Consider the following 13,844-nt stretch of genomic DNA (forward strand, 5'->3'; position numbering starts at 1 on the left):
TAGTTACAGGAAAACACTAATTCAAACGCTTGTGATCAGCAGGCTAGATTACTGCAACAGGCTTCTTCTCTCTGCCAATGAGAAACAACTTGGCAGATACAGGTAGCCCAGAACACAGCAGCTAGACTGGTCCTTAATGTTCCAGCCAGATCCCCCTTGCGCCGTCTTTTGAACAAACTCCACTGGCTGCCCATCCGCCAGCGGGTTAAGTTGAAAATATGCTGCGTAATCCATAAATGTCTATATGGCACTGGTCCAAAATACCTGACTGAAAAATTTAAACTCTACGAGCCAGGTCGCTCTCTGCGCTCTAGGAATCAACTGTTGCTTCAAGTCCCGCGGATTAAGAGGGAAAGGCGGGTGGTCGAGCACGTTCCTACAGGGGTCCCACTCTTTGGAACACCTTACCCCTTGCCTTGAGACAAAACCCCAATTTAGGAGCTTTCAGGAAACTCTTAAAAACACATCTGTTCCTGACTATCTAAACCCTGCATTCCTCTTATTTGTTTATTGGTCTCTGGCTTCTGGCTTATGGTAAGAACACAAGCGCGGAGATACCCCTTCGGGGGTCGAATTTGTGCGCTATACAAGCGAATAAATAAATAAATAAATAAAGCACTACAAAGCCGTACCGGAACCAACCACAGAACCCAGAGCCTCCCCAGAAATCTGAGTGACTTGGGGAAGTGGGGGAGTGATGTTCGCAGAGCTCAAGGGATAGCTGCTGCTCCACCAGCTCTATCTCCTGAATGACCACTCCTACTGATCTAACCAGAAAAGAATCCAAGGCTGTGCAGTGGGATTCATGGTGAGAGATAACATGGTCTTTGGTTTCCGGTGTTTTTCTCTTCCCCATCTTAAGACTAATGTAGTGTCCACAGCCTCCTGGGGATTACTATAGGAGCCCACCAAGCAAACAGACTGTTGAAGAAGAAAGGTTGCTCTCACATCAGTCATCCAGCGAGAACCAGGTTTAGATGAAAATAAATCAAGGAGAATACTACTCACCCAGGCAGGTCTTAGAATCTTGGGGCAAGAGAAATGGCCCAGACCAGCCTCTTCCAGCTGATGACAGGTGAAGACTTGCCTGCTCTTGGTCCAATATTCGATCGGGCGCGGCCCGCACCGGTGGGAGATCCTGGCAATTAACAGCGCGTTGCTGATGCTTGGCCCCTCCTTCAGAGTGTCAGGGTGCCTTCTGGGGTTTGCAGTCCCCAGGGAAAGAGAAGCCCATCCCTTACTGTAGGATATATATATTTTTAGCCTTAATGATTTTTTGTATGAATTTTGTTATTTTTCTATGACAATAAAATGTATTTCTGGATTTATCTTCCCAAACTCTCGGGGGTTACAGCGAAAACCCCATGCCATGCAGCTACAGCTATTCTCCACTCCCCTCCTGTTTCAGCACTTGAACTACAGTCTAGATTTACATGTTCATACATATATCCTTGTCACCCTAATAATAATAGTTCATATTTGTAAAGATCGACCATATCACCCCTTAAGGTTTAAAGACGCTGGGGCCCTCTGGGAGATTAAGTGAGCTATTGCCGAGAGTTGCATGGTGCTGAGCTGCCGGTTACGCCAGGAATCCAACCGTGAGCCCTGCGCGCCGGAGTCAGCCGCTCTGGTTGCTGCGCCACACCTCTTATTCCCATGGATTTCTTCCACTAACATCTCTGCACAGCTTTACTGGTACTCATTCACAATTGTTTTAACACCACTTTAGTTACAGTACCTTCTACTGACGTCGATGTACTTGTGAATATGTGCTTATCCGGAAAAGGGGCCTCATACACCGCTCTGTGAAAGTCCCTTCTGTTTGAAATATACTATCCCTTTGGAGCCTGCTAGTTCTCAAACACTCAAGGCAATCAAGACACTATCCATAATAGACTAGTTACAGAACATACTTACTTTTTAAAGAGGTGTACATGGATCTTGCCTACCGTAACATGAATACATAACAAGAAGCAGAATTTAAAATTGAAATGTTCTTCAAAAGAGACCCTTGCCAGTTTTATATCTAAAACTCTTAGAAAAACATTTGAGAGACACAGCTGCAATAGGCTGAGAGTATCCGGGCATAAGAGGCTGAACCTGACACCGTGATGGAAACTTACCTTGTGTGGCAGTACCAGGCAAATGGTAACAATTCCTGTGCGTTTGATCCTGTATCTGAGCGTTAGAGTCGGTAACTGGTCAATGGGTACTGTACCTGGCGTCTGAAGTTTATACCTTGGCAAGTGAGTCTACATCTGAGCATATGAAGCTGTGTATGTTCATAACAATTGTAGCTTGGTATTTTAGGCTGTATTTGGCATATAATCTCAGAACTTGTGCTTGTGTGGACTCACTTGGCATTTGTAACATAACATCACATGTGTATTTTTGAAGCACACGTTCACCCGTAGGCATCTTGGCGCTGAATAACAGATGTTTATTGTTAACCAACTCAATGGTACTCATTTTATCGACTTCAGATGGAAGAAAGGCTGGGTGGACCTGCCGGGATTTGAACCCTTGACCATGAGGTCGAACACAAGCCCCTGCAAAGTATGCATAAGTCCACTGAGCCACCAGACCCCACAAAGTAGAATAATCTGAGCATAGCAGACTCTACCTAGCATTTGATGGCTGTATCATGGCATTTGAAGTTGCAGCTGGATTTAACAGCAGTGAAATGGTATTTGAGGCAGCAACTACCATATGATGGTAGTAGCTGGTCATGGGAGGCTGCATCTAACATGTATTATGCCTGTTAATAAGCAGACACCAAGGCCTGAAAGGTTGCACTTAGAATATAAAGACTATACCTGGGTGTGTGAATCTGCACCATATGATGTGTGAGCCAGAGCATATGACACTGCACCTGTATTGATTGCAGTACTTTGGTATATGAGCCTGCACCTTTGAATGCTGGACTGTGCCTGTGCACATGGCTCTGTACATGGACGCATTAAGCTATGCCTGTGCATATGAAGCACCGAGCAAAGTAATAAGAGGGTGCTTGCTGGCTACAGGGACAAGGGCTTTCCAGAGAAGGGGTTAAATATGAACAAGAGAGTACCTAAAGGATGGGAGGAATGCAGGACAGAAGCCAGGTTGGAACAAGCTGTCAATAGGGAACTGGGAAGTCTGCAGGGGAAACTAGGAAGAGAACACAAGTACAAGCAACGGGAAGGTAAAAGCAGGGGAACAATAGACAAACTATGATAAATTATAGTTAATCTACTCCTCGAAAGTGAGATGTGAAAGATCTTAGAAGAAGGCAAGGAGCAGATTAATCTCACAGAGTTAATGAAGATACCCAGCCGCTCTTATGCAAAAGAACACGGGGTTCATCTGTGTGCCAGAGACACAAGACCTAAAAAGCATACTGACACCCTTAGTGACAATGATAATCAAGATTATAATATAAACACAAGACAACAAGGACCACAGGGAATAGAAGAAGGAACACCAAACAGAAAGTAGGCTTAGGGAAAAGCCGGACTGGAATCAGGGTCAGGGGCAGGACTGGAAGACACAGAACTGTGAATACTGGGAACAATAGTAGGAAAAGGCAAGGAGTCTGCATATAACAGGACAGATCAGGAGGAGTGCAGACAAGACTTTTCATAAGACAAGCACAGGAATATATAGGCATGGTAAAATAGAGACTACAAATAAGTAGTCAGTACAGAAAAATGGAATGAAATAACAATGGAAAGAGAAACCAATGAGCCACCTTGGCAATACAGCAACAGGATCACAACATAGCGCAAGGAGACTCAGCAGCAAGATCAGTTGTGAGCTACTGTGCACCGAGCTCTCAGGGCTGAAATAGGTGAAAGCTCAGGGGAAAAGCACAGGTGCAGGGAATAGGCCAGGTGCAAAAAGGTAAGCATCAATGAAGAGAAAGCTTAACTGGGACATGGAAAGAGGAAGACCATCAAAACCAGAATACACAAGACAGGAAACAGGACTACAGAGTCGGTGATGCATCAGGAAGATGTTGGGGATCTGGTGTAACCGCTGAACCCTACTGGGCCCTCATGAGTGCCACATGATGGCAGGATGGCAGAATCCTGATAATAATTCCCCCAATAGGGCTACCCTTGGGTGTACAAGACAGAGTCCAATCAAGCAATAAAGTCCAAAACATTCAACACATGTGAATGATTCAGGCTGTTGCGGCAACTGCACTATGGAACAATACCTTGGAAGATGTTGTTTAACCAGGGCTCCCTTGTTTTTATAATTCCAGAAATAGTCGGGTTCATTATGACTGATGTTGCCAGAGTGACCAACTGATTGACACACAGGCTGTTCTTAGGATGAGTTACCGGGGTCTGAGAGTCAGCACTTGCAGTGCTAGGACTGTGCTTCAGAACGGTTGCAGCCATTAGACTCAGAAGATTCTTGATGGCCAGACATTTCTCTGTAAACCTCACAGAAGTCAGAGTAAAGAACCTCTCTGAGACTAAGTTGCTGTCGAGAATGGTGACAGACATAACAACAGATATTCATTGTCCGATTAGATGGATTCTTTTGAGAAATTTCAAAGAGGAGCTCCTTCTGAGCAAAGGGATTGTAAACAAAAGTTGATGCAGATTTCTCTTCTCTGATGGAAGGATAGCTCTATTCTAAAACAGAAGGGAGAGGTCATTCAAAGACTGGAACAGTTATTTTGTCTTGTTTCAAAGGTGTTGGTACCTCTGCCAAAGGAATGTTAGGCTGTTTCCTGATCGAAGAGTCTATAAGATCAGCACCATCACAGCCTGGTACTTGAAATTCGTCCATGCAAGGACATACTTCTGTTGTCTTGTAGTTTCAGTGAACCTGTAAATATCTTATCCTTGTCATTGTTGCATGTATTGGTAGAAACCTCTGTGGTTGGTAAGTCAAGATCTTCTTTGCCTTGAACCACGGTTTCCAACAACATGATGCTCGAAAATAACTAATTAATAGGTCTTGAAGCATTCTATTTGAATGTAGACAATTCAGGCTGTGAATGCTTGAGGTAAAGAAGGGTCCTAGTACTTTCTGGAGTTTTCACTCGACTGACCATGAATGTATTTTCTGGTTCACTGGTATCAACAATTGTTTGCTGTCCACGTACGAGAGAGCGGAAAAAGAAAAGACAAGTAACTGATGCTAGCGCACAAGGGTACTTATATGCGGCTGCACTTCGTCACCTCCAGGCCACTATAGAGTCACTGCAAAGCGACACAACTGCACCTATCAGTGCTTGGAAGGCCTGCTTCAAAATCTCCAGGTCCATTCTTGCACCTGGAGGATATTCTAAGGCAAAGAATCTCCGGTTCATTAGACTATTCACCAGAATGACTATTACCAAGGGTAAGTAACTTGTTCTTCCGTATCCATACTAACATTAGATGCAAGAAGTACAAAAACTCGAATTGTAGTATGTAGATATCTAACTGTACATGAAATTATAAACTCAAGAGTTGAATTTGTGTCTGCACAAGTATTGTCACTCTCATTATTTTAACAAATGTGTTTGTTTCTTGTGAAAGCTTCCACGATCACCCTGTTTCCCAACTTCTGAGGAACCTGCAGTACCGAATCTACTGCAAACTTTACCCTGTTATAAGCAAGATTTCCGCGGATCCACCAAAGACTTCTAATATCTCCGCCCTGTCACGCAGCACACAGGAACTACTGCGGCCCATGCCAGTTGGCCATCGTCTGAAGTCCTCCCAGAGTTTACATTGTATCACATCCGTCCAAGAGAAAAACAGAATCAACAAGCAGGGAATGAGGCACAGCCTGTCCACAATGCCCCTAATCGAGGACCTGAGTGTTATTGACCAGGCAGTGGAGCAGGACATTGAGGATCAGGTGTTGCACAGGACTGAGGACAGACCGCAGAAAGACATTGAAAGCCCTTTTGAAGATCTAGGCCCCCTTGTGTTGGAAACTGAGGTGAAAGGACTTACTGTCCCCATCGAAACAAAAATGGAAATGCTAACTGCAGAAGAGCACCTGAAAATGATTGTGAAGGACATCCACAGTGCAATAGGTGAGCTTTATTTGGGAATATCATTATAAACTGCACAGGGCTGGGAAATGTGCTTGTTTTGCGTTTCTTGCTTACATGACATTGGTCTAGTGCAGACGACTGTTAAAATAATGATTGTTTTCAGAGATGTTTAGTAATTTCTGCTACTCCTGTATACAGGCTGTCCCCCATTACTACCAAGTCCAGGGACCAAGGACTATTTCTGTAGCGATCACTAGAGCTTTGGAAGCCTAGTACCACATTCACCTGCATAAGTGATCAGTGTGCAACAGAACTGACTTCTGGCGAGCTCACTGGCTTTCTGCACTCGATCTCTGCCCTGTCTTTCTCTCTGGGGATCTTCTCTTACCTGATGCCTCTCTTCTTCACTCAGTCTGGGTAGGTCATATCACAGCACTCACTGACCCCTTGCAGCAGCTAATCGACATACCAGTAATTTTCTGCTTGCTTCTTTGCTACCATTGGAGATGTGGATTTCATCTCTAGGAACAGGAGTCAAGAGCTGGGTTAAGGTGCTCCAGAACTGGATGGGCTCTGTACCCAGCAGCCGCCTCTTTGCCTGTGAGCCTCTCTACACAGTGCCTCTCAGTCTGGAGTTAAGTTCCTTTGCCCTATACAGCTGATGTGAGTAACCCAGCAATTGTGAATACATTAAACCAAGCAATCCCAGTATCTGACAGCCAGTTCATTTAATTCAGATTCGTATTGTCACAGGAACGGGTAGTAGATGCCTGGGAGGCGTAGGCTATTCAGGGGGTGTTGAGCCGCCTGTAAGCATTGTTGTTTGCAGTCCCAGCCTGTTAAGGACCATACAACACCTGCCTCTTCATTCTCCTCCACAGTGGAACTCAGTTTCTGTTCAGTGAGGGGGAAGTTGAGAAGATGGGTGCTAGGTAACCAAGTAAGGTGCCTCATTGCAGGAGGAAGTGAAAATGGACAGTGTCTTCTGTACCCAATGCCCATGTAGCACAGAAAGAAGGAAAGGCACCAAGAGGCAACAACCCCAGCTGAGTCTGCCTTTCGTTCCGGCCATCAGCAGCAATCTATATATTTTTTAACCCATATTTATTGGCATTTCTGAAGACCAAGTGAGCTATGAAGACAAGACTGATATGCAGATAAGCAAATAGGATAACACGAGTCAGCTCGAGCAATCAAGTGTCTGAATACCTTCGCCAACCAGAAAAGTAGGGAGCAAGAACAAGAAAAAAAGAAAAGAAAAGGGGGGGGGGGTGGAGAAGGAGAATTAGAAGTGTCAGTGCAGAAGGAAGTGCGATTGAATTACTAGTGGGGTAACTGACTAATGCTCTGCGAATTCTTGGAGAATCACTGCACTCTGACTCAGTTCTGTTATGGATCTGAAGGTTTGAGAATCCCAGAAGGTTATCTAAAGCTGTTTAAAGAGTTTACCATGGCAGGTTGTTATCTCTTGATCTCCTTTTCAGAGTGTATAACAGGTTATCCCAATCTCCCACAATTGGGCACTTGCGCAAACCTCTAAACTCTTCCCTGCAAGTTGCTGTCCTCTCAGCCGCATCCCACTGAAGGGTGGCCTGGTGCCCTATGACAAACATGCTTTCCATCTCCTAGTGATTGCTTTTTTTAACTAGGACTAAAGTCAGGTAGAGAAAGCGGGCAGCCACTTTGTCCTTTCTGGGACATTTATAGATTCAAAGGGTGCACACCTCCCAGCAATTCAGGTTAGCTTATCCTTTAATGACAGTCAACTTGCCCACAACCGCAGACTTTTAGGCTGCCAAAAGACGGAAAGTCAATAACGTTATAGAAATTCATCGAAGGTGCGGTGTAGCTAGTAACAGGTGCTGGTGGCAAAGCCAAAGATGTTATTGGCTTTATCGAAGGCTAAGCATGCCCAGTGTAAAATATTAAATTGTGTAGATTTGAACCTGGCATTTCACGAAGTGGGTGTGTTGATATTTTATCAACTCCTCCTACTCATTGTCGTGTAGTGCTCTGCCTACCTCGGCTTCTCATACATGACACAGATGCTGGAATGTTAAGTGCACGTGTTGCTGAAGTGCTCTATATGACTAGCTAATTCGCTTCATGCAATTTCCCAACACAAATAAGGTATGCACCAGATTTACAGGGGTCTTCAACCAGTAGTTTGTGAGCTACTGTAGCTCTCCAGCTACCTCTGAGTAGCTCACCTGTTTGCAGCCCAGCTTATTAAAGTGTAAAGCTCCCACAGTTGGGCACTTGCGCAAACCTCTAAACTCTTCCCTGCATATTGCTGTCCTCTCAGCCGCATCCCACTGAAGGGTGGCCTGGTGCCCTATGACAAACATGCTTTCCATCTCCTAGTGATTGCTTTTTTAACTAGGACTAAAGTCAGGTAGAGAAAGCGGGCAGCCACGTTGTCCTTTCCGGGACATTTTTAGATTCAAAGGGTGCACACCTCCCAGCAATTCAGATTAGCTTATCCTTTTATGACAGTCAACTTGCCCACATCCGCAGACCTTTAGGCTGCCAAAAGACGGACAGTCAATAACGTTATAGAAAATCATCGAAGGTGCGGTGCAGCTAGTAACAGGTGGTGGTGGCAAAGGCAAAGATTTTATTGGCTTTATCGAAGGCTAAGCATGCCCAGTGTAAAATATTAAATTGTGTAGATTTGAACCTGGCATTTCACGAAGTGGGTGTGTTGATATTTTATCAACTCCTCCTACTCATTGTCATGTAGTGCTCTGCCTACCTCGGCTTCTCATACATCACGCAGATGCTGGAATGTTAAGAGTGCACGTGTTGCTGAAGTGCCCTATATGACTAGCTAATTCGCTTCATGCCATTTCCCAACACAAATAAGGTATGCACCAGATTTACAGGGGTCTTCAACCAGTAGTTTGTGAGCTACTGTAGCTCTCCAGCTACCTCTGAGTAGATCACCTGTTTGCAGCCCAGCTTATTAAAGTATAAAGCTTTTGTTTGGTTGAATTATTATACATATAAAAAAAATTAAATTATACAACACTAATAATATTAGTAGCTCTCAATACGTTTCATTGAACATAAGTAGCTCTCAGCACAGAAAAGGTTGGAGACCCCTTCTCCAGTCACTATGTCTCGGGTTCTCTGCCTGTAATGTGACAGTTAGCCTTAAGGTCCTTAACCATGAGCCCATATGTCAGGAACTACCCTTGGTAGCACTTGGAGCACTTGGAGCACCTCAAATGAAAGAAGCTGGACTTCCTCAATCAAGTCCCCCAGTGAAGCGAAACACACATTCTCCCAACACCTCAGATCTACAGCTGTAAGGTGACTGATGTAAGTGGGCAAGTGAAACAAGACTATTGCAAGGACGTAGGGTACTGTATGCCTGGTGAGAAGCTGGCTGAATATGAAGCAGCTCAGAACCATGTACAACAACAGGGGCAGTCCGCACACAACCTTAGTGCCCTAGAAAAGCAGCCTGCATATTCCTCCAAGTCACAGAGGGACTCCACTAGTGCATTTCTTTTCATGTGAATGTCTCGAAAGGCAACGGCTAATCCATTGGAGATGCGCTGCCAGGTAAAAATGTTTAAAGTTCGGACCGCCCAGCTCATCCTGGTTTACATTCTGGAGATTCTGTTTGGACAGAGCGATCCTACGCTGGCCCCTGCTCCATATTAGTTCCCCTAAGCTGAGCATCTAGGTCTTGAATGAACGTCTGTGTGATGAGAAGGGGGAGGTTGGCAAAGTAGTACAGGAGGCAGGGCAGCATCACCATTTTAGCCAAGACGTTACTCCCCATGACCGATAAAGAAAACATCCTCCAAAAGGTTACTTGTATCTTATTACCAGATACTGCCTTGGTGAGGTTTTTGTTTTGGGATTTCCAGTCAGTGTGATTGATCCTAATCCCTAGATAGAGATAGGAGATATCCTTCCACGCAATCGGGCCATCTCTCAGATCAAAACAGGTCGGAATAATATCAGGGCACAGAGGGAAGAGGCAGGAGTTAGACCGATTGACCTGCAGTCCGGAAGCGGGAGCAAACTCTTTAAGGGTACGAGCTATGATTGTGTGATCATTCTTGATGTTTCTGATGTAGCCCCTAATATAATTGCGTATAGAGATGCGACTTGGGTTCTGTCTGCAAACGGGATATCCCAGGCGCACCCCTCTGGTCTTAATCTGTCAGCCAGAAGTTCTATGGCGTGTGCGAAAAGTAAAGGGGCCAGGAGGCACCCCTGCCAGTGTACCCTCTGAACCTTTAAAGGGGCAGAAATCAGCATACCCTCCTGACTCTTGCAGTAGGGCTCGTGTAGGGCAACTGAAGGAGTCACATGATGTGCTCCCCAAAATAAAATTTAGCCATCCCTGAGATCAAGTACTCCCAATACAGGGTGTCAAATGCCTTTTCCAGGTCAGGGACCAAGGGGGTCGAGTGAGGCCAAGTCAGGGGGGCCAACTCCATTATTCTGTAGAGTCTGCCTATGTTCAAGTGTGTGATACGCCCAGGCACATAGCCATTTTGATCCTGTTGATTAAATTGGAGAGTCTACAGCAAACAATGGGGGGAACCTCTATACTGACCTATATTCCTTTACGTCTGAGCATTAAAGTCTCTACAAAATTACATATAGGATGCTACATAAAACATAAAGTAATTCATTTAGACATAGAATTTGTATTTGATTTCTTTCACTCCTCTAGACCTCAAAGTACCATAGGGAGTTCCCCGTTCACCTATGTCGATTAAATTGGAGAGTGCCCGAAAAATACAACTTGCCAAAACCTTTCAAAAAAATGTATAAGCAAAATTCAGAATAACTATTGATCAGTAGGAAGATGGATCTGAGGGAGCACGACCTGCCTTTTGTATCAATACCATCAGGGACTCCCTAGGTGATTGCAGCAATACGTACTTGAAAGCTGCTGCCTCCTATCGAAGTAAATAAATTAACTTATCCTAATTACACTTATCCAAACCAGCCTCCTCTAAATCGAAGGTGGGTGTGAAATATTACTTCTGACAATAAGCAAGAGAGTATATGACAATATCAATTCTCATTACACACAATTAATCAGTTTGTACATACCCACAAACTTAAAATTTGTTTGCCAGATTTTCCTGGGCATCCAGACATGATCCCACCCCTGGGAGAAGATCTATTCCTCAATAAGATGACCTAATACCGGGGTAATATTGTTTTGTTATGTGTATTTATGTGGCACAAAACTCATCTGGGAGAGTATACCGACGCAGAAGCAGGAGTTGAATGGGGAGAACCAGGGTTGCGGTTAGGTGGGCCCAGTGTTGTGTAATGCTTTTTATGTGTGCTTGAGAAGTTTGAAGAGTGTTTGTTTGTGAATTGGGAGCCAGTAGAGCTCTTTGAGATGTGAGATGATGTGATTGCGGGGTGGGAGGTTGAGGGGGAGCTTGGCCTTTTAGTTTTGTATGGTCTGGAGCCTTCTAGTCAGTTGAGCATTGATTCCAGCGTAGAGTGCATTTCTGTAATCCAGTTTACTGGTGATAAGAGCTTGAGTTTCAGTTCGGCGAGGGTTAGTGGGGAGTCATTTAAAGATCTTCTTGCGCATCTTGAGTGTGTGTAAGCAGGTGACAGAGACTGCGTTTACTTGGCCGGTTATAGTGAGTTGGCTGTCTATTACTAGTCTGAGGTTCTTTGTATGGATTGCTGGGAGGGATATCCCAGAGCGAGGTGCCTTTACCAAAGATCACTACTTCCTTTTTATCTGTGTTAAGCTTTAGGCTGTTGCTTTTTATCAATCTGGTGTCTTCGGTCATGTAGGCAGAGAAATTGATCCAGGTGTTTTTATGTAGTGCCAGCAAGAGTATAAGCAGGGTGTTGTCAGCATATAATATGATGTTTATTCCGTGATCATGGATGAAGCTGGTGAGTGGGGTCATGTAGGCCTTGAACACAGTGGGGCTGAGTGAGGATCCTTGTGGAACTCTGCAAATGAAGTTGCCAGTGTACAAGGTGAAGGAGTCGAGGCCCAATGACTGGGTGGAGCCTGTCAGGAAGTAGCAAATCCAGTGAGGTGAGGGACCTTGGAGGTTGGCTTAGTGCAGTCATTGGATACGGTTGGGGTGCGAACAGTGACAAAGAATGAGGAAAGATCCAGTAGGATGAGGGCTGCGGTGTCATCTCTGTCCATGATCATCCGGATGTCATTTATGGCAGTGATGAGGTTTGTCATTGTACTGTGGTTGGGCTTGACTCCGTGTTGAGTGGTGTTGAGGAGGCAGTTGTCAGTGAGGTGGGTGGGTGGTTGGGTAGTCATTGTTTATCATCTTTTACATCATTATGTTGGTAGATCTTGTTGCCTGAGAGGTTTGTAACTATGGCAAAGATTTCCTTGGCACTATTGGTGCTGCTATCGATGCAGAATGGATTCATCAGCACTCTTGTCCATTTAATTCTGGCTTTGTCTGCATCTACATTCAAGTTCCTTGCAGTGGTATTTGGTTAGCCTGATGTCTTCTGTCTACCAGCTTGCTTGCATTCTGGTTTTCGTGGCTTTGTTGGCTTTGACTGGAGCAAGAGTATATGTACAAGTGGTGAACAAGGAGTTGGAGTTGGAGATTGATTCGAAGAGCTTGTTGTTGCTTCGTGACTAGTGGTGGAGGAGTTCTGATGATCAGGATGCTTCTGTTATCTTTTTTTCAGTTTTCTCGTGAAGATGTGGGGATGGTGTTCCTGCAGTGACTAGGTGATCGATGTAGGCTTGTCTTTTGTGATGTTGCTGAAGCTGGTGAAGATGGTGTCCAGTAAGGGTGGTGCGACGTTTATGGGTCCTTTTACTCACTAGTTGAGTCTGGTCTTGGACAGGTCTTTTGGGAGGTAGGTCGTGTTGGGATCAGTGTGGTTCTCCAAGCGGTAGGTGAGATCACTGAGGAGGATGCAGATGCTGGATTTAAGGATCATGGGGCGATGAAGTCTGTGTTGGTGCTGCCGAAGTTGGAGCATGGTCAGAAGGGCAGTAGGTAAGGATACCACTCATCGTGTAGTTGGCAGTGATGAAAAGTTTGAAGGTCAAGTGTTCCACTTTGCTGGGGGTGCTTTCCTAGGTGGTGGAGCATTGGATGGATTCTTTGAAGATGTTAGTGATTCTGCCACCGGGTCTGTTTGACCTGATCTTGCGATCTTGTATGTGGGAAGGGTTGCCGAGTCGAAAATTGGGGAATACAAGGGAGTCGGGCAGGTATTGGTCAAGAAGAGCAGGTCCGTAGCAGAGCCCCCATTTCCATGGCTTGTTTAGTAAGGGAGAGAGTGTTTAGGAGTATGCAGGACAGGGGGGGGTGGTGTTTTAGGGGTCGCATGTGTGATTGAGTGTGTTGGGTGTGTGAGGTATGTGGAGGGAGTGAGGTGTGCTTCTTTTCACAAAAGTACAACTGTGTTTTGTGATAAAAAAGTGGCTTTACACTCATTAAAAAAAGGCTATTTCTGCGTATCAGCTGAGTTTAAACTTACAGATAGCGTAGTTAGTCAAGCCCTCAGTCTTTTAATCTCTTAAGCTGCTGCATGTGCTCTCCAGTTCTGTCCGATGGGTGTGTTTCGTATTTATGCATTACGGGACAGGCGACTGAAGAAACATTAGTTGTCAATGTGAATCACTGATACACCTACTATTTTACTGTAATTTCTTTCCATATTGATGCTCTATCTGCTAGAAATGTGCGTTTAACTCACAAATCGAATGTGAATGATGTTAAAAAGGTGTCCTTTACATTTTTTAGAGGATTTGTGGAAAAAGTTTACAGATTCCATTGTAGCCAGAGCCAAGCCAAGCAGGTCTTTGCCTTTCCCACACTTCGATTAGAGGTTTTGATTAATCAATGCA

The 13,844-nt window shown here is 44.8% G+C and overlaps 1 protein-coding gene across 1 annotated transcript in view; it reads left to right on the forward strand.

Annotated features, from left to right (window-relative positions):
- Positions 1 to 13,844, forward strand: part of VPS9D1 (VPS9 domain containing 1) — a 339,137-nt gene that overhangs the window by 181,068 nt on the left and 144,225 nt on the right. Inside the window, exon 10 of the mRNA XM_086945790.1 lies at positions 5,526 to 6,031. Within this exon, the coding sequence (XP_086801916.1) occupies positions 5,526 to 6,031 (506 nt within the window). The remainder of the gene's footprint in view (positions 1 to 5,525; positions 6,032 to 13,844) is intronic.

The sequence above is a fragment of the Lissotriton vulgaris genome, chromosome 12 (genome assembly GCF_964263255.1).
Source record: "Lissotriton vulgaris chromosome 12, aLisVul1.2, whole genome shotgun sequence".
NCBI classification, from domain to species: domain Eukaryota; kingdom Metazoa; phylum Chordata; class Amphibia; order Caudata; family Salamandridae; genus Lissotriton; species Lissotriton vulgaris.